This window comes from Natrix helvetica (genome assembly GCF_964273705.1).
Source record: "Natrix helvetica genome assembly, chromosome: Z".
NCBI lineage: Eukaryota > Metazoa > Chordata > Lepidosauria > Squamata > Natricidae > Natrix > Natrix helvetica.
In genome coordinates, this window is record NC_138554.1 from 134670860 (window position 1) to 134692005 (window position 21146).

Here is a 21146-nt window from a genome sequence, read left to right on the forward strand (position 1 = left end):
AGCACAGTAAATAATAATAATAATAATAAATTATCTAGACCAGGGGTGTCCAAACTTGGCAACTTTAAGACTTGTGGACTTCAACTCTCAGAATTCCCCAGCCAGCTCTGCTGGCTGGGGAATTCTGGGAGTTGAAGTCCACAAGTCTTAAAGTTGCCAAGTTTGGACACCCCTGGTCTAGACAAATAAGATCACTAAGATGAGATTATTATTTTTTTTCGCAGGGCTTCCAAATCCAAGAAATCGCCTCTTAAAAGTCCTTACTGTTTTACCTGTACAGGTAGCCCTTGACTTACAATCATTCATTTAGCAACCATTTGAACTTACAACGGCACTGAAAAAGGTGATTTACTACTGATTTTTGCACTTATGACCATTACAGCATCCCTGCGGTCATGTGATACGAACAGGGTGGCTGATCGAACAAGCTCAGTGGCTAAGACTCTGAGCTTGTCGATCAAAAAGGTTGGCAGTTCGGTGGTTCAAATCCCTAGCGCCACGTAACTGAGTGAGCTCCCGTCACTTGTCCCAGCTTCTGCCAACCTAGCAGTTCAAAAGCACATAAAATATGCAAGTAGAAAAATAGGAACCACCTTTGGTGGGAAGGGAACAGCGTTCTGTGCGCCTTCAGTGTTTAGTCATGCTGGCCACATGACCATATAGACGTCTTCGGACAGCGCTGGCTCTTCGGCTTTGAAAAGGAGATGAGCACCGCCCCCTAGAGTCTGGAACAATGAGCACATATGTGCGAGGGGAATCTTTACGGTCGTATGATCAAAATTCAGGCCCTTGGTAACCGGCATTTAACCCAGTTCCAGCATCCTGGGATTGAGTGATCACCATTGCAATCTTTCTTGGCAAGCAGAGTTAATGGGGAAGCTGGACTCACTTACCAACCACTTGATTCACTTAACAACTTCAGTGATGTGTTAATAACTATGGCAAAAGAGGTTGGGAAATGAGGCTTCGCTGACTGAACGACTCAACTGCCTTGTTTATCATTGAAAATTCTGGTCCCCATTGTGGTTGTAGGTCAAAAACTACCTTTGCATATATTTTCTCCATACTGTCCTTAATTTGTTCTTTCACTTTGGCCAAAAGTGCACTCATCGCCACTGTAACTGAATCTTTCCACCTTGCTGCTTTTTCATCCTCTTTGTTAGTGCTAGGAACTGACTAATTTACCTTCTTATATTTTTTTGCTAATTAACTTGCTGCAATGGCCGGTAGCTGTTGTCCATCTCTTATCCATAGACTATTTTCCAACCTAGGAAGCCAGAGACAGTAATTCTCCAGAGAAGGTTCATCAAATGGGAAGGAATTTGGGGTACGTTATCCAGACCTGCCACTCTTCCCGTAGGTAATACACCTTTAATTGGTTTGATCCTGGAATCTATTCCCTGGCCTCTGAATTTGTCCTGCCTGTTTGCATTCTTATTCATTGAGCTACGAGTCGCATTTCTACCTGACTCTGTTCCAGCTGGTTCTGAGCAGCATATTATTTTTAGTAGGGAAGGAAAAGCAACAAGGATGAATTACAGAGTTGTGATAGTGGCAATATCCCTCCCAGGGAGAATAATTGCTGAGCCCAGCTTTCACAGGCAGAAAAACCTTTTTTTCCCCCCTCAGTTTGCAATCACAGTTTAATGTGTTTGAAGGCTGCCTTTAACTCAGACTTATCTGGGGAAATACCTTTTTTTTGCCTTGATTCGTTTTCAGCAAACTATTCATAGCCAGAGAGAATAGCCTGAATTTACGATGTCATCTTCAAGGAGAAAATCTAGAGCAGGGGTCCCCAAACTTGGCAACTTTAAGTCTTGTGGACTTCAGCTCCCAGAATTCTCCAACCAGCACACACTTCCACAGCATAGCTGGCTGGAGAATTCTGGGAGCTGAAGTCCACAAGTCTTAAAGTTGCCAAGTTTGAAGACCTCTGATCTAGAGGGACATTTAATGGTCCTATCTGAACCAGATGTTTCACTGAAAGGGTATATATTTGAAAGTGTGTGGGGACAGGAAGTAGATGATGCACTACTTCCCCGACCTGCTGGTTTTTAAATTTAAAGGGAATTAAAATCTTTATACTACTGAAGACCTTTAATTGGGCAACACGTTGCATCTTAGGGCAATAGTTTTTTTAAACCAAAGCACTTTAAATAGGTTAACATAGAATGTATCTAAAACATAGGGAAAGTTGTGGCTACTTCTATGCTACCAGCTGCTGTTGTGGTCATGTGATCTTTATCTTTAACCTGTGACAGTTTCCCAGCCACTCTCACAATCCCTTGCTCCCACTCCCAGATACTTACCTGTTGGCTGGGAGGGGAAGGAAAAGAGGGATATGGGAAATAAAAAGACTCCCTTTTATTGCTTTAAACCAGGCAATCAATGGGGATTTAGGTTCATTCCTTCCTCTGTCTAGTCTAACAAGATAATGAGCACGTGAAGAATTATATGCATTTCGTTCAGAAAGATTTAATTCTGTCCTGTCAAGAGATGGAAGGAAACTTAGATGTCCTTGCATGGGTGAGTATCTTCCAAGAGTTTTGGCTGTGATGATTTCCGCATAACAGCCTTTCCTAATCTAGCATTTTCTAGCTAAGTTGGACTTAAACTTCCATTTTTTATAATGCCTTAAGAGCTGAAGGACATCTGAAAGATCCCTTTTTTTTTACTGCTTGGTGGGCATGCCAGGGGAAGGATACTGCAAAATCCCCATTCCCTCCCCACTCCTGGGGGAAGGATATTGCAAAATATCTATACCCTCTTCACTCCAGTGGAAGGAAACTGCAAAATTCCTATTCCCTCCCCACTCCAGGGGAAGGATACTGCAAAATCTCCATTCCCTCCCCATTCCTGGGGGAAGGATACTGCAAAATCCCCATTCCCTCCCCACTCGGGGGGACCAGCCAGTGGCATTTGTCAGTTGTCCGAACTACTCAAAATTTCCACTGCCAGTTCTCCAGAACCTGCTGAATTTCACCCCTGGAGTAGACAGACTTTCTTATGGGTGACTGTATTTTTGATCTTATTAAATCCCAACTGGGTTTATTTATTCTAAATGCCTTTGAAAGGGTAGCATGGGCTTTCCTATTTTCACACGCCTGCAGGCCCCAGAATCCTTAGCGCCAACATGGAGGAAATTGTGGAACACATCATATCAGCCCTTCTGGCAAGGTGGGGTAAGATTGGCATAGGTCTTTTGGGTTCTAAACAGGCTTATAGCTTTAGAACGAAGTTCAAAAATAGGAAATAACAAAGAGGAAAGAAAGCTTAGAATAGAATAGAATAACAGAGCTGGAAGGGACCTTGGAGGTCTTCTAGTCCAACCCCCTGCTTAGGCAGGAAACCCTGCACCACTTCAGACAAATAGCTATCCAACATCTTCTTAAAAACTTTCAATGTTGGAGCATTCACAACTTCTGGAGGCAAGTCGTTCCACTGATTCATTGCTTAATGAAAAGGATGTAAAACAAACTAATTAGAGATACCCAGGAAGGATTTAAGTTGTCGGAGACATTTGGGCAGCCAAATGGAAGGAGGAAACTTGGAGCAGAGGAATAAAAAAGAAAAAGAAATCAGGGCACCACAAAGGCACCTGGGCAAAAATCACCAAATTCTCTAGAAGTTTTCTAACTTCTTCCTCCGTTTTTTTTATTTACAGCAATAGAGCCCAGTTCTCGGAATTTTCCAGTGGCCTCAAGATACTTCTGTGGTCCCTGAAATAGAATATGCCGAGCAGAGTACAGGAAGCTAACCCCTAAAATATAATGGTAGGGGAGGGTGGCTTTTAAAATTCTTTCCTGGAATGTGAAAACCGAAGGCACCCAAGTCATCTTTTTATGGGTTTTGGCTTCTCCCCCTCTTGAAGTATTTCAGGAATCTGTTGGCTTCCTTGTAGGCCCCTTGAGGAACATGTGGTTCCTGATTTCCCCTTGCCACTCTCTTTTTAAAAGACAAACACAACAACTTGTCTCCTTTGTTTTGTTGTGAGCTGAAGGTTAATTTCACTTCAAAGCCAAGTTGTGGGGAGGAAGCTTGGGAATCGCTCTCCTTTTGTAGGAAATGAGCTTCAATAAGAGAAGGCGCACTCTTTGCCTCTGCGTGTTATTAGATGATTCCTAAAAAGTCCGAGTGGTTTAGATTATGGAAACATTAAAGAGAGAGAGAGAGAGAGAGAGAGAGAGAGAGAGAGAGAGAGAGAGAGAGAGAGAGAGAGAGAGAGAGAGAGAGAAAGCTTAGTTTTTATGGCCCTGTTGTTCTTTAAAAGGAACCCATTTAAGGTCACTCACTCCCACCAATATGTATGGCTGAAAAAGAGAAAATGGTTCGTAAACAGCATTCCAAAACTCCCTTGGCCTTATGTTTTCCAATGTTTTTTTGGCAGAGATCATGGAAAGAAAAATCCGCATTCCTCTCCAGTTTGGACTTGAGGGGGAGAGGACAGGACATAACTTACCTCCTTGAGTTTTCTGCTAGGTTTCGGAAGGAGGAACATCTAGGTATCTTGGTATTTAAATAATGGTAGAACCTTCTTTGGATTTTTTAAAGGCCTTGATAGAAATAGAGGAAAGGTGTTTATTTGGATTTGTCCACCGCACACTTAATTTTCACTGTATCCTGTGACAGGTTCATATTAACTTCCATTGTTTTAGTTGAAGTGAGAGGCTAGAAATAAATAAATATAACTCTTAAGAGTTATATTTTCATTGACCTTTACTCAAAAATTCCAGTTGTCATGACTCTTAAATGGGCGAAATGGTGCATCAGAGACAATCGTTTTTGATGTAAAATACCTCAAATGAGCTAACTTATAGACCAGGGGTAGTCAACCTTTTTATACCTACCATCCACTTTTGCATCTCTGTTACCGTGTTTCCCTGAAAATACAACTCTATGGTGGGCCGGCTGCTGGAAGACTCTGTCCGGAAGACACTGTCCGGAAGACTCTCTGTCTGGAAGACTCTCTGTCCGGCAGCCGGCCCACCATAGAGAGCACTCCTAGAGCGGCCGATGCTGGAAGACTTGGCCCCGAGTTTTGGAGTTTGGAAGTTATGCTTGGAGCGGGGCGGCGGCGGGCAGCAGCAGCCAGCGGCGGTGGCCTGGGACAGCTGCGCAAGGGCTTGGTGAAGCTGCAGGCAGAACAGGCGCTCGCGCAACCCCCTTCTCCAGCCGGGCAGAGTTCCATGCACTGACCTAGGGGGTATCCCGAATGTGCCAAGCCGCGGGAGCTGGGGGATGGGCAGAGCACCACATGGCTTGGTACTTTAGGGATACCACCTAGATCAGTGAATGGCTCTCTTCCCGGCTGGAGAGGGGATTTGCCAGGCGGCTGCTCGTGAGCATGGTTACCTCATGGCTGCTTTGCCCCTGAAGCTGTGCCCGGCTCTTCGGGAGCCAGTTCACAAGGGAGCAGCCGCCTGGCAGCCCCAAAACAATAAGCCCTCCCTTATAATAAGCCCAAGGGCATATTTCGTGGGGCAAAAGAAAATAAGCCCCTGTCGTATTTTCAGGGAAACACGGTAGTAGTAAAATTTTCTAACCGTCCATCAGTTCCACAGTAATGGTGATTGATAAAGTAGGGAAGTAACTTTACTTTATAAAATTTATAAAGCAAAGTTACAGCAAACCCCTACCGCCCACCATGAAAGCTGGAACGCCCACTAGTGGGCGGTAGGGACCAGGTTGACTACCACTGTTATAATCCAGAACTCATGACTCCCATAGGAATGAAATTTGCAGAAGTGCTACACAGACTGCTGCTGTGGCTATAAGGTTGTTACTGCAGTCACATGATCTTCATTTTCAATATTCCGTGACAGTTTCCCAGCCAGTCACGCAATCCCTTGCTCCCTACCCTGCCCAGTACCAGGCACTTACCAGTCTGCTGGAAAGGGAAGAAGGGAAGGGGAGATTTCTAGTTCTCCCTTCCAGATTCCCACCAAGGGTCTCATTGGGGAAATCAGAAGGAAATTGGATGTCACTCTTGCTCTTACTGCTTTTTTACCCACTTTGGGTCATTCTGTTTCAACTATGAATGTCTGGTTCTTCTCATTAAGGCTGTTGATTCCAGAAGAAAGGCTGCACATCTTTTGGTGATAAAGAAGAGACTGGACAGTCATTTCTCTGGAATGGCATAGGGTGTCCTGCTTGAGCAGGGGGTTGGCCTAAATGACCTCCCAGGTCCCTTCGAACCCTAATCTGTATTATATGATAGATTGTGGAGCCTGTTAAAGAGCAGTCTCGGGTCACTTTTCCTGTTATAACTGGAACAATAGTCATTTCCACAGCTGCAAAAGGTTTGCTGGAAGAGGGCCTGAAACTGTGCATGCCTGCTTGAGCCAGCCAAGCAGAGGTCTATTCATACAGTCCTGTTTTGAAAGTCTGCTGGGAAATAACTTGCAATCACATACATACTCAATTAAACCCTTCTAAAACAGAATGAAATCTACTATTCTGACGAACTAATTCTGCATAGTGTGGAAGGTCCCGTGAGCTCAAATGCTGGCCTTTTAAACTACGCCGAACTTAGTTTGCCACAGAATAGACATTTATCTGATAGGGGAATTATGATTGGACAAGTGTCTTGTCACTCTTGTCAAGAATGATTGGCCTGTTCTATCATTAGTCAGGTTAAAATTTTGCCACTTGTCATCTTTAATTCTCCCCCTCTCTTGTTGCCAGTTTTATTTAGTGTATCTGCAGTTCAGTTTCGTCTGTGGATTAACAATTCCCTGAAGTTTTGGTTTTTTTTGAGCAGTGGGAACTCTGCTCCCATGTGGGGCTGTTGTAGATGCATTTATCACTGTGCTCATGAACATAGAAACATTAAATATGTGTGTGTTGTTAGCAATTATGATCCTCAGAGCAAATACATTGGGGATTCCATAAGTCAAGACAAAGGCTTATCATTTGATTCAGTGGAGGCATATCACTCTATAGCTGCCCTATGTATACGGCGAGCATTCATGGATGCTCAGGTTTAAATGCAATTTTTTTCGGATTAAAAAAGGGATAAAAATTAGGGTACAAAAGAGTGAGGAAGGTTCACAAATATAATTGACCGGTTACATGCCAACTTGACTCTTAGCAGCCAGATAGACAGATTTTTCTGTGCGATATTCTCTCTCTAATTTGGTCCTTCAACTCTTCCAAGATGCATTCGTCACTACCATAACTGAGTCTGTCTGCCTTGCTTCGGGTTGTCTTCTCCTTTGTCTTGCCATTTTTCCATGCATGGTAGATATTTTCAAAGACTTAGGCCTTGAGATAGTGGGAGGGGTATTGACATAAACATATTATCCCTGAAAAATTAGACAAATGTTCATTTTTCTGTTTAAATCAGGGATGGGGGGAGCATGGAACTTTGCTTTTCCTTTCTCATTGATATGCCAGTAGTCATAATTAAGATTTGCTAAGAGAATAGGGCATCTTTAACGCATCTTTCCTAATATATTTGGATCCAGATGTGCAGAAAACTTCATAACAGTGTTTGACACAGTCTCTCTTGACAGCCCCAAGATAAATGGTCCACTTTCTGTCTTACTCTGCCAAGAAGATGGATGAACGTCTTTGACTGCTCAGCAGCAAGAAGATTCCAACCGGTGAAAAACAAATCTAATTTAGTTCTTAGGAGCTCTTTGATTTACCTGAAGTTTTGCCCTTATGAACTTCACCTTCTCTCGCCTGCTTATTTGGTATTGCATTCGGTCTCGGTTCTTCCTTAGATTATCAAGCCACATGATTTTGAATTATGGTGCTTGCAAATGTCAAGAAGGACCAATAGGAATATTGAAAGGGTAGAGTAGCAATCTTGGTCAGCTTAACACGCCTTGAAGCAGCTTTAGAGCATCTGATAAGCTGCTTTAGAGCATCAGTAAGTGACTTCTGACCTGAAATGATTCTACTTAGGTTTTAAAAGCTGTGCATCTGTAATTCTCCCCCCCCCCATTCTTGTGGATAAAAAAAATACTTGTTTTTAACAAAACAGTTGTATAGTCTCAGCTTTGAAAGAAGGCTTATGATTTCAGAAGAAATTTCTCCCTTGTAAGTAGAGGCTTATGACCTTTTCCCTCTTACCTGTTTAATTGCTTTATAATGTTTATATCTGATCATACCAAAGATGTTTTCCCAAGTGGGATTTATGACAGTGAGTGGTTCAGGCGTGGGATTAGGAACAAGGGGATCCATCTGACAAGTGTCAACTGTAGAAGGCCATTGCAGAGCTTTGACCCAAATTGCTCTCGTTCTCCCCAACTACCTCCAGGATGTTGTAGTAAAAAATGACACATTCCATGGGGTATCCTTAAACCTCCACAGTGGGGGTATAAAACGAAATCCAACAGACATGAGGTTGATTGAAGGAGAACGATCACTCCAGTACCACAACTTTGTTGTTTATCCATCCATCCACTCATGACATTTTGAACCTATTCTTCAGCCAAAAAATGCCTCCAAAGCAATTTAGGTATGATCAATGGGGGTGGGAAAAGCACATCGCTACTGGTACGCTGCTCACGGGGCTGCATGCCCTGGTCGTGCACACACTCTGCGCATTCCACCGCCCCTGTGACACCCAGCTGCTTGTTGGAGCTCGCGCAGGTTTTGCATGCTGTGCGCTCATGTGTAATTGGCTGGTTGCTTTAAAAACCAGTATAGAATGCGGGCAGCTGGGCCAAACGAGCCACCGTACCGGTACGCGATCAGCTGTTCCCAGCTAACGGCTCAGCCATACCGGCTGGAACCTAATCACTGGAAAAGCAGGCTTACAGGTTCTGACTTATTCCATTCAGAATGCAAAGGTAAAGCCTCCCGCATTTATTTTCTATTAATTCTCACTCCGTTTGCTGAGTGATTGATTAACCTGGAAGGAAATGGGTGTTTGCCATTTCTTTCCAAGGAGGAAGGAATTTTGGCAAATCCTGATGAGTGAAATATGGGGGGGGGGTTGTCTTTAGCCCTGATTTGGCCAAGAGGTCTTGTCTTTGTACCTCCCCTCTATTAGCAGATGGGCCGCTTTCAAATTCCAACTGTATTCCAAAATAACCCCAAGAAAAATGAGGAAGGAACACTTAAAACACATGGACCATAAATTAGAAAAACAATAAGTTTATTACGGAGGGAAAGATGGGAAGCTTCTCAAAAAAAAAAAAAAAAGTAAGCCAGATTCCAGGGTAATGATTGAATGCATACCAAAATACTGTGTTCCTCCTGCAAAAATGGAATTGTTTTTTTCAACTGGGTATAATAGACCCAGAAATAGATTAGAACTTGGCTGCAGGAACCAGAGAGCTATAAAAACATCTGTTTATCATCTGTGAACTCTTGGATGTTATTCTTAAACAATCTTGTTAGGTGTTTGCAGGACAAGTGTTGCCCTAGTCAGTATTTTTCAACTTTTGTCAGTTTTAAGAGGTGTGGACTTCGAATCCCAGAATTCCTCAGGCAGCTTACTGGTTGTGTGGAATCCTGGGAGTTGAAATCCACGTAGTTTAAATTAGTTGTCAGCGTTGAAAAATACATTGTCAGAGCCATCAGGAAGTCATCAGACAAATCCGTGCTTTTCATTCAAGGCAGACAATTAGCTAATGTGTTATTTCAGTAAGTTTTTCAACACTGTGTTTACAAGGCATGTGTGAATGTAATTCAGCCTACCCCTTCCTCCCTGAAAATAATACATTACTATGAAGTGCTCCTTTATTATACCTTTATCTCCGGGGTTATATTGGCTGAGGGAGGGAGGGAGGAAAAGAGGAGGCAGGGGAAGGAAATAAGGAAAATGGGATGGGAAAGAATGAATGAGTGAGGAAGGAAGGGAGGAAGGGAGGGGAAGGAAGAAAAGTAGAGTGGAAAAGAAGAGGAGGGGGAGCAGAAGGAAAAAGAAAGGAAAGAAAGAAAGAACAGTCTGGTGTGAGCAAATTTTAGATTTTGCTGCACATTCTGTAAAACATGCCCCATGGAATTGCCCCATCTCTGCAAATTTTTTCAAAGCCTTCTGTTGCAAATCTACACTCTGTTTACATGGCCCATCTGATCACTAAATTGGGAATCTGTGGGAGTTTCTTTAATCTTTCTGCAAAGCAGAAGTGCAGTGTTGTGTTGAGAAACAAAGTTATTTGAAAACAATTCCTTTGATTTCTGAAGCATTTTCCCAGCATCAAAGTTACAAAGTCTTACAGAATGCAACAGTTGTGTTTAGTTCCTATATTTTCCTTGCTTTAAAAAGATTGATTGCTACATTTCATCCATGAAAAGGCGAAGGGGATTTCCTCCTCCAGAATGCTGTATACTTTTCTTACTACCAGATTATGTTGATCTAAAACTTTTTTTCCCCTCTCCAGTATTTTAAACCCTGCATTTATTCAAGATTGACTCAGCCTTCCACCCTTCAAAGTTGGTAAAATGAGCACCCAGATTGTTGGGGGCAAGAGGCTGACTCTGTAAACCACTTAGAGAGGGCTGTAAAAGCACTGTGAAGCGGTATATAAGCCTAAGTGCTCAGTGTTAAGTGCTATTATCATGTATAGAAACCGAAGTTTGGAAATGGCTGTGATTAATTCTTTCTTCTTGTCAGATATATTAGCTTTTGATACCAAGATGAAGCTTGTTGTTACAACTATCATTTCTTGATGTTTTTCTTTCATTCCAGAAGACCTCTTTATACATGCCCAAATTCCACATAAGGCGGAGAGAATATCTGCTTGCATAATAAAACTGATCCTATTTTGCTAGAGATGGCAGGAGGCAAAAAAGAAATATTAAAGTCGTTTGATATTGTCAACATTTGCACTAACCAATTCAATTAATCTTCAAGACTATTGACCCAATTTTGAAACTGCAATTATTTGGCTGTTTCAGTACAGTTGCAAATTGTTAACAATACAGTACATCCTGCTACCAATAGGAATATACTTACCGATCAATCAGTAAAATATGAAATTGTCTTTATTTTAAAACTGCTTAACTAGTCCAACTTAAAATAAGCAGTACAAAATATATTTCATTGTTATGGTAATTATATATACTTGCTAATTGCAGGAATATAAACTTGTGTCACGATTATGAAGCCTAAAACAATCTAGAACATTGTAATTTAAAGATATGTTCCTTTATTAGATCAGTGAATGTAAAAAATGAGCACTCAATATGAGCCTTTTGTTAAATAATTAGGAATGCCAGCAGATTGGGAGGTCTACAGACCCTCAAAAGATCAATACTCTATTTCTTAGTCATTTGGATTGTGCCTTGGAAATCTAAGGAAATTGAGCAGAATTACCTTGGATGATGAGATGAAGAGAACCTTAAAATAGATAGAAATCACAGAAAGAGATGCAAATTAATCTCTTGTTTAGCTTTATATGAGTTTGTTGCCTCTTTTTTCATCCGAGGAAACATTAAGACTTTGTGGGACATTATTGCCAGTTACACAATCTTCATTTCCCAATCGATTAGCAAAAATTGCTGTATAAATGTGGGAATGCCAACCTTCTGGCCCTTGAGAAATGAGTTGGCCAATTTTTTTAAAAAAAACAACAACACTTGAGGCCAGGAACACTAAGTTGCAATTGATGAGGCTTCATTCTATTCTAGAGAAAACTTCTCCCATATCCATTTTACCACTGTGGTCTTTTCTTCTAAAGGAAGTTGTGAGTGTGGTCCCTCACCACAAAAACCTTGTCCTCTTCCTCTGGTGCCAATCCAAGACAGATGTGTTGGGTTTTGTGCAAGCAACATCAACAGTCCTTTTGGTTTTCCAGCCACATTGTTCACTAATTTTGCCTTTTTTTTTTTTTGATGCTCTGACATTCTAGTGTCCTTTTGAGGAAGGCTATCACAACTATGAAAAATTGGTTATAAGTAGCTCTGGGGACGTCTGTTGTAACTTCAAATTTGTCGTGAAGTGAGAACTTTCTGTATGTGCAAACCCTGTGAATAGACAATCTAATCTTTTAGATGGGTTTCAAACATGGTCATCCAGTAACCTTGGTAGCAGCAGTGAGGATGCTGGAAGTACTGGGTTTACTTTTATCTAGAAGGTGTTGAGTTGTCTACCTTTTGAGAGGTCCTAGGTGCTTGGTTCTTTTCTTGCAGACATTTCATTACCAAACTAGGCACCGTCATCAATGCTAGTGGGGAGTGGAGTTTGGTCTCGTTTTATATTCTATTTGTGTCTGGGAATGTAAGAAACATGGACAGTAACCTTCCTCAATCTGGTGTCTTTCAGATGCTCTGGACTACAAGTCTCATCATTCCTGGTCAGCATGACCAACAACCAGCCTTCCTTATTTTTCTTCCCCACAACATGATCCTTAATGTTGATTCTTTTGCATCTTCCTCCAGGATCTGGCCAGGGAGAGGCAGAGACAAGAGAATGCATTTACTACAATGCCAACTGGGAGCTGGAGAAGACCAACCAGAGTGGAGTGGAGCGTTGCGAAGGGGAAAAAGACAAGCGCCTGCATTGCTATGCGTCCTGGAGAAACAACTCGGGATCCATCGAACTAGTGAAGAAAGGATGTTGGCTTGATGACTTCAATTGTTATGACAGGTGAGAACGAAGAGGTAGAGTATAAAATAGCTTCAAAATGAAATAAGAGTCATTGTCCTAAATTCCTGTTTAGTAGTTCACATCCCAGGAAGGGTCACAAATTGGCTGTCAGCAATGGAATCTTGGCGCCGTAGGTCATATTCTCCATGTAAACAAACTGCCAGGCCCAAATAGCCAAGAGCATTCCTTGAGTTCAAAACACAAAGTTTTATTATTGCTACCTAAAAAAAGAATTTAATCCACTAGCGGTCAAAATTAAATTGCCTAAATTCAATAGAATTCACGGGGGGGGGGGGGAGAGACACCTGGATCGCTTGTCGCGACACAATGAGTCTAGACTGATGGCACACTTAACTCCGCCTTCCAGCACAGCCTGCTGTTCTGTAACCACTAAATAATACCATCCAGGGGTAGGTTCTTACTTGCCTTGCTACCGGTTCTCTTTGCGTGTGCACGCAGTTCACTGTAAATTATTCTGTGTGCGCGCAAAAAACATGAAAAATTACTTAAAAACATGCCGGTAGCAGCATCAGCGACCAGGGAACTGATTCGAGGGCGTGGCCAGCCTGGGTCCGTAGTTAGCAGTACCGGTTTGCCCGAACCAGTACAAACTGGTAGAAACTCACCTTTGATACCATCCCCCCCACCTGTTTTATTTATGTCATTCTATCAGTGGGTCAGAGTGAGTGGGAGTCTTATCGTAGCCAAACTGTAGAAGCCACCCATTTGATTTTCATTCTTCTTAAAGCTTAAGTAGGGATTTACAAAGCAGCCTTAATGGAAGTTAAAACAATGAGTATGTTAATTGTTTTTAATGTAGTATACCAACCAGAACTGCTATGGAGTCAGTTAGAGATTGGGTGACTGGGCGGTGAACAAAATTGAAAATAAAATAAAAAAAACCAAATGCAGTAAGTTGATTGATTTGTTGGTTATGTGCCATCAAGTCATTTTTGAATTCTAGCAACCAAAAAAAATCGATCCAACCAAAATTTAAATACATAGGCAACAATAAATCATACTCTTTAATCCAGGAAAGACAGCTGGATGACTTAGGACCAATCACTAGGAGACTGTGAATTCTAGTCCCACCTTAGGCATGAAAGCCAACTGGCTGACTACACTTAGCCAGTCATTCCCTTTCAGTCCAACGTACCTCGCAGGGTTATTGTAAGGAAAGGTGGAGGAGGCTTAGATACTTCACTGCCTTATTTACAAAAATAATTTTAAAAGTATAAAATTAATAAATAAATATCTAAATAAATGGGTCCCTTCACACACTCAGGACCCAAGACCTGGGCAAAGAGCCAGAACTTTACAAAAGGCGTGAAAAATTGAGACCATTCTGGTAAAATATCCAATTCAACAATCATATTAATCCCTTCAAACCACCATATCCCCATGGCTGTATAGGTAGTCCTTGGATTACGACAGCTCATTGAGTGACCGTTCGAAGTTACAACAGCCCTGCAAAAAGTGACTTGCGACTGTTTTTCACACTTACGACCGTTGCAGCATTCCCCATGTTCAAGGAATCAAAATGGAGATGCTTAGAAAATGACCTGCATTTATGACGGTTGCAGTGTCCCCGGGGGTCATGTGATCCTCCTTTTGTGGCCTCTCCTGATAAGGAAAATCGACGGAGAAGTCAGATTCGCTTAACAGCCCTGTTACTACCTTAACAACTGCAGCGATTCACTTAACAACCGTGGCAAGAAAGGTTGCAAAATGGGGCAAAACTCGTTTAACAAACGTCTCGCTCAGCAACAGAAATTTTGGGCTCTGTTGCGGTCGTAAGTCGAGGGCTAGCTGAACTAGCTGGAGCTTCTGCCAATTGTAGTTCAACAACCACTGTAGAGCAGTGGTTCCCTTATTTCTGTGATGGCAAAACTATGGCACGCGTGCCACCTGTGCCATATTTGCTGGCAGCCCTCAATTCCAGCGTGCATGTGCATGCTGGCCAGCTGATTTTCAGCCTTCCAGAGGGTCGGGGGGGGGGGCAGTTTTCACCCTCCCCAGGATTCAGGAAAGCCTCCGGAGCCTGGAGCGGGCGAAAATCCCCCCCTGCATGGGGGTTGCTCGTGCATGCACGGTGGGGGGTGTCGCTCACACATGGGCAGGGGGGTAAGAATGCACGTGTGTGATAATGTGTGTGCATACAGTTTTGGCACACCTTTATAGAAAAGTTAACCATCGCTGCCCTATTCCCTCCCACCCACCCACCGTCCGGGCACTGAAATGCCTCTACCTGCTTTCACCCACCTTCAGAAGGTATTCCATGCTTGAAAGGGGCTATTTTCCCAGAGCTACTTTGAGGAGTGGAAAGACTGTCGGTCATGCTGACTTCAATTTAAGGTCTCTGCATTAGGTCAGCCATTGCCTGCTTCTTTTCATCTAATTGTAGAATCCCGGAAAGTAAAAAAAAATATCTCCCAGGTGTTTTCGCACAATGAAAGCCTTTCCCAGCCTGATATTCAAGAGAATATCCTCTCCGTGGCAGACCATGTGCTCCTCCTGTTTGCTTGTTTTCTGGAGAGAAAAAAAGGGAGAAAATTAATCATTTGGAGTGGGCAATCTGGAGAAAAAAACAACAACTTAGGGTCAAGGGCAGAATGACTGGAACCGTGGACCTGTTTTTCCAGCTACCATTCTCCATTAATTGCCCATTTCAGGATGGCCACACAAGCATCTGCCTTCTATTTTGTTTTTGTATTGATGGCGTCAGCTAAACCACTCAGCTGTATTCCTTTTAAATGCACTTAGTTGGTTTTCTATTTGCTCCGGGAGTTTATTAAATGTTTACAACCACATCACTAGCAGTGGTTGAAGGAAAAAAGTTAGATTAATAACAAGAAGTGGGATGATGGTCACTGCTGAGACAGAGAGAGAAAAACAAATGTATTGGGTGGTCAGAACCTATTTGGAACTGCATTCCACGTGGGCGGATGGTAGGACTTTCAACTGGTCAGGCACTCCAATCATCAGGAATGAGTTATGGAGCCTCTATTTGCATTACAGGCAGTGCTTAACAATTGGTTGGTTAGTGACCATTTGATGCTACAGTGGATGTCAAAAAAAAAATACTTATGACCCAGTTTTGAAATTGTGATTGGTTGCTGAGCACCGAAAAAGTGCTCGCATAACCGTAGAGGGCCCCCAATCAACAGAACTTTGACTTCCAGGTAGGTCCATCAGAACTTAAGTGACCAGTCATAAATCAAGGAGTACCTGTACTCTGTTCAGCTGAATACTCTTCTGACTCCCTGTGGTCCATGTGATGAGACCCGGCTTTCCCATGTGCTGGGTGGAGGAAGCTCTGGTTGATATCACTAGGAGGACATGTCATGGATCTTGGTGGCATCTCAGAGAAGCATGTGCCAAATACAATCAAGGTAACAAAACTGAAGTTCAAGAAATATTATCCATTTAGGGTGGAATTGAAGGATACAGAGATAAAGGCCAACACAGTCTTGGGTAGGCTTTGAAGATTAAGCAATTCTTCTTGGACGTCCATTCTCCAAAGTTCCCTTTTCTGCACTTCCTGAGGCATTAACTATTCACATAACTATTTGTGTAAATAGCTCACTTGGTGTAGCTTACAAACTATGGGCCGGATCTTTCGGCATGATAAAGCTGGAGCTCAAGATTTGAGAGGATGAAACCACGGTTGTTGGCCACAAACTGAGTCTTTGCATTGCATCACTTTGGTCCTCTGGCCTAGCCAGAAGAGCAGGTCAGCCTGACATAGAAGGAGGACAAAAGGGAAGCAGTATGCTCCCTCCCATATTTGGGCATACCAGGTGCTTTGACAAAGCACTTAATCATTCCCCTGGCTCAGCTGATAAGGGAGGAGAATGTGTGGCTTAGAGGTTAATATAACTGTCTAACATGTAAAAACAGCCCAAGTTTGAATCCCAGTAAGGGTATGGCTAGCTGATGAGAGCTAAATAGCTTGAAATAGATCTATACTAGTCTCCCTTCATTTATCAGCAAAAATGCAATATATACATATACATACATACGTACGTACGTACGTACACACACACACAATTATTTCTTAAGAGATTGACTTGTAGATTTTATTAACAATAATAGAAAATGGGGACAAATCTAGTGAAAATTAGTTCATAGTAACAAACTGATAACCATCCTTGGTGATATGCCAATCTGTAATTTTTCGTGAAGGCTCCATCATCTACTCCTCGACCACTTGATTCTCTGCTCTCCATGCAGAGAAAAGCATCAGGAGCCTTTGTGTAGATTTGCAACATAAAGATTCCATAAGTGGTGATACCATACAGATAGTCCTTGACTTACAACGGTTCGTTTAGTGACCATTCAAAGTTACAACAGCCCTGAAAAAGAGACATGGCCATTTTTCATGCTTGCAGTATCCCCATAGTCACATCCTCAAAATTCAGATGCTTGGCAACTGACTCATATTTATGATGGTTGCAGTATCCTGGAGTTACCTGATCCCCCTTTGCGACCATCTGACAAGCAAAGTCACTGGGGAAGCCAGATTTACTTAACAACTGTGCTGCTAATTTAACAACTGCAGTGATTCACTTAACAAGTGAAAGGTTCTAAAATGGGGCAAAATCCACTTAATATATGTCACACTTAACATATAGTTTATTTATTCAGCAACTGTTTGAAGTTATGATAGTGCTGGTCCTCATACTTAACAACTACTGCATTGTAGCATTCCTGCAGTCAGGTGATCAGAATTCAGATTTTTGGCAACTGGCATGATCATTGCAAAGATCCCAGGATCCTGTGATCACAATTTCTAACCTTCCCAGCCAGATTCCAACAAACAAAGCCAATGGGGGGGGGGGGGGGACGGACGTCAGATGTGCTTAATTACCATGTGCTTCACTTAAGGACTGCGGTGATTCATTTAACCATGGCGAAAAAAGGTTGTAAAATCAGATAATTCACTTAGCAGCCATCTTGCTTAGCATCGGAGGTTCCAGTCCCAATAACGGTTGTAAGTTGGGGACAACTTGTGGCCATTATAACTACATTTTTTTTTACTTCCTCTAATTTAACCTTCTACAAGTTTCTTTCAAGGTTTGAAGATTTCCCACCAGGAATTTTGTTCCTTTGACACTTCTTATAAAATATGGCGCATCAGCAAAAATAGAAACTAAAAAGAATTTGCTTGCACAGTGAAGCAGGTACCAATTGCACAGAACAATACAAGAATTCACAGGCTTAGCTTCTTTTCTTTTGTGTTGTTTTAATGCACAGGGAGGAATGTGTAGCCACAGAAGAGAATCCACAAGTATATTTCTGTTGCTGTGAAGGGAATTTCTGCAATGAAAAGTTCACTCACTTACCTGAACCGAATGACCCACAAGGTGAGAGTCAAGGGTGTAAATCTTTGAACCCAGTACAGTAAGTTTCAGTTCCTCCCCCCCCCCTTCTTTTTTTCTTTTTTACAAAATGTAGTTTTTTCCAGGTTACGAAAAAAGGAGACTGGCTATGAAAAGATCCAAAGAACGGTTGCAGAAATTGGGTATGTCTAGTTTAATGAAAAGAAGGACTAGGGGTGACACTAGAGCAGCCTTCCATTATTTGTGGGGCTGCCCCCAACGAAAAAAGCTATTCTTCAAAGCAGGACAAGAAGCAACGGATGGAAACTAATCAAGGAGAGAAGCAACCTAGAACTAAGGAGAAAATTTCCTCACAGTTAAATCGGTGGAACAACTTTCCTCCAGAAGTTGTGAATGCTCCAACACTGGAGGTTTTTAAGAAGAGAGTGGACATATTTTAGTCCGAAATGATATAGGGTTTCCTGCTTGAGCCAATGATCAGACTCTAAGATCCCTTCCAACTCTGAATTCTGGTTGAATTAATAAATTTCGATGCAATTTTCTAAGAAAAAAAATAAAAGAATTCCTTTTCCCTCTTAGAATAACGGGGTATATTCTGGCAGGCTGAATGTTTGCTGGAAGAGCTGACTTTTAAAAAATCCATGGCTAAAGTTAAAAGGTTACGGGTTGAAAAGTCTATGACCAGAGAAAGAGTTTGCTCAACGTTTTCGTGAATCTGATCCTCCTGTTGCTTTTCCTCCTCTGTATAAAATGTGATTTTGATTGGTTGGTTTTTATTTCAGGTTAGGGACATCTTTAACAATAGGTCAGGTCACACTGCTTCCTTCAATTCTTTTAAGGGCGTGCAGGAGGTCAGGCATTAGTGATCTAGAAGACATAAAGTAATCCGGAATGCAGTGTCCATCCAAAAAAACAGAACACAATGTTCTTTTTATTTTTACAGACCAAGCCCTATTCGTCTGCTCTTTGTCCTGATGAGAAATAGCTGATTTTTAAAAAATTGAATCAAAGTTCTTGAGATCGTTTAAGTAATTAAGCAGTGAGCTGCTGCACTCTGTTGATTCAATAAGCCAACAAGCAAAAGATGGTTTGATGTAAGGGGAATTTTAAAAAAAAAGATGAAATAAGAAATGAATAAGAAATTTCAGGGAAATTTGGTGACGAATGCCTAGCGATGCCATAATGGCCAATGTGGATTAATACTCGGAGTCAAATTCCTTAGCTCAAGTATCAGGTCACATGTTATGGTGTGATAAGAGTCATGATCTATGCTTCTTCATTTCAGTTTCACTGCAGATTCTTGCAGATGTTGCTGTTCAGAATCTCTTGTTCTGGAGACATGTTGAACCATCTTCAAAACAACTGCCGTTTGTTAATGATGCCCACTTAAGGGAAAGTTGGTGGACATGACTGGATCATTATGGACCAATGGACTGTTCATTGCTAGCTAAGACGCCACGCTGCAATTCTGCTTCAGTCTGTCAGCTGAATGTACTAATTATGAAAATATTGGTCCCTAATAGACCATTTTTCAGGAGCCAAAATCAAAACATTCTGGAGCCTTTTCCAATGATATATGCATGCCTCTCTAAAATGTTTTGATTAAAATAACATCTTAAAAGCCACAATATAATGTTTTAGAAACTCCTGTTCTTTTAACTTAATTGAAGCTAGAGCTTAAATGCTGGGATCCCCAAAATAACAGCCATTAGGTACATGTACCTGTCTGGTTATGCAATGAAGCATTGGGGGCTTCTACACAAACTCAATTTTTCACCCACCCACCCCCTCACCTCTCTTTCCAATTGATTTTCTCCTGGGAGAAAAATGTATGGTAGGGCTCTTAAGCACTATCATTTTGGGAGAAGAATTTTTTTCCCCGGCTCTTCATAGGAGAGATAAAGATATTGTGGAACTTACGAATGCTTAAGAAAAGCTTCAGCGGTTATTAATATGGGCAAGCACTAACACTCACATCAAATTGGTGGAAATGGTCACATTAGGATACAGGCAGCCCTCAACTTACAACAGCTCATTTAACGACCAAAGTTGCAACTGCAAAAGAGCGACTGGCGACTGTTTTTCACCCTTGCCGCATCCCCATGGTCACGTGATCAAAATTCAGGGATCACGTGACCTGACAAGCGCAGTCAATGTGGAAAGCCAGGTTCGTTAAAGAACCGGGCAACTAACCGAACAGCGGCAGTGTTTCGCTTAACGACAAGAAAGGTCTCAGTCTGGGGCAAAGCTTGTGTAAGTGTCTCGCTTAGCGACAGAAATTTCGAGTTCAATTGTGGTTGTAAGTTGAGGACTTCCTGTTGCTTCTACCTTGCCCTGATGGCAGGATGTCGGAGATGGGCATTTGTACCTGGTCTAAACAGGATTATTATTTTATTTCTTTCAGTGGTTTATGAGCCACCGCCGCCAAATGCCTCCCTACTCCATGTTGTGGTTTATTCCTTGTTTCCCATGACGGCTCTCTCCATTGCCATCTTGCTCGCTTTCTGGATGTACCGTCACCGCAAGCCTCCGTATGGGCACGTCGATGTCAGTGAGGTATGTAAGATGGGAGACGTCTCTGGTTAAAGTAATTACCGTATTTTTCAGCATATAAGGCGCACCTTCCCCCCCCCCCCCGCCCTCTAAAAGAGCGTGGAAATATTGGTGCACCTTATACACCGAATACAGCTATTTTTGGCCTCCCGAAGCCCTGCCCCCGCATCCCATGTTTGTGGAAAATGGGCTGTTTTTTGCCGTCCCCCCCCAACCCCCCCCCCAGAAGCACTCTGCAGGCTTCAGCAGGGCTGGGGGAAGGGAAAAATGCCCCCGTTTTGCCGTAAAACGGGCTCCTGGGGGCCGGGGAGGACAAACCTTTTTTTCCTGACTTACCTCTTTGAAATCTTGGTGTGTCTTATACACCGGTGCCTCTTATAGTCCGAAAAATATGATATCTGTTCTATCTTGCGGAGAACATAGGTGGACAAACGGAGGTGAGCCAGGACTTAACAAAATGCTAACAGTTTATTGCTAACAGGTTGCCAACGCGGCAATTCACATTTCGCGCGTTTAGCTAACAGGCAACAGCTGAGCTCTGCTCTGACAGCCTTTATATATGCCGGCTGTCAAGCAGCCAGCCAATCAGCGTTTAGCACAGCGCCCCCTAGTGAAACGGACCAGAGGGAAAACTTGTGATACATAACAATATCGGTTCAAGGAATTCAGTGATGTCCTTCATTCCAGTGGTGTAAAATAAATTG

The 21146-nt window shown here is 42.3% G+C and overlaps 1 protein-coding gene across 7 annotated transcripts in view; it reads left to right on the forward strand.

Annotated features, from left to right (window-relative positions):
• The window catches only part of ACVR2B (activin A receptor type 2B), an 85356-nt gene that overhangs the window by 42066 nt on the left and 22144 nt on the right, over positions 1-21146 (forward strand). For 3 of the 7 annotated variants that reach the window (XM_081932928.1, XM_081932932.1, XM_081932929.1), the window contains exons 2-5: positions 12340-12547; positions 17804-17913; positions 18015-18071; positions 20294-20445. In XM_081932928.1, the coding sequence (XP_081789054.1) occupies positions 12340-12547; positions 17804-17913; positions 18015-18071; positions 20294-20445 (527 nt within the window). Of the gene's footprint in view, positions 1-12339; positions 12548-17803; positions 17914-18014; positions 18072-19174; positions 20446-21146 lie in introns of those variants that run through there. The other 4 variants (XM_081932930.1, XM_081932931.1, XM_081932933.1 and 1 more) reach the window with 2 other exon arrangements.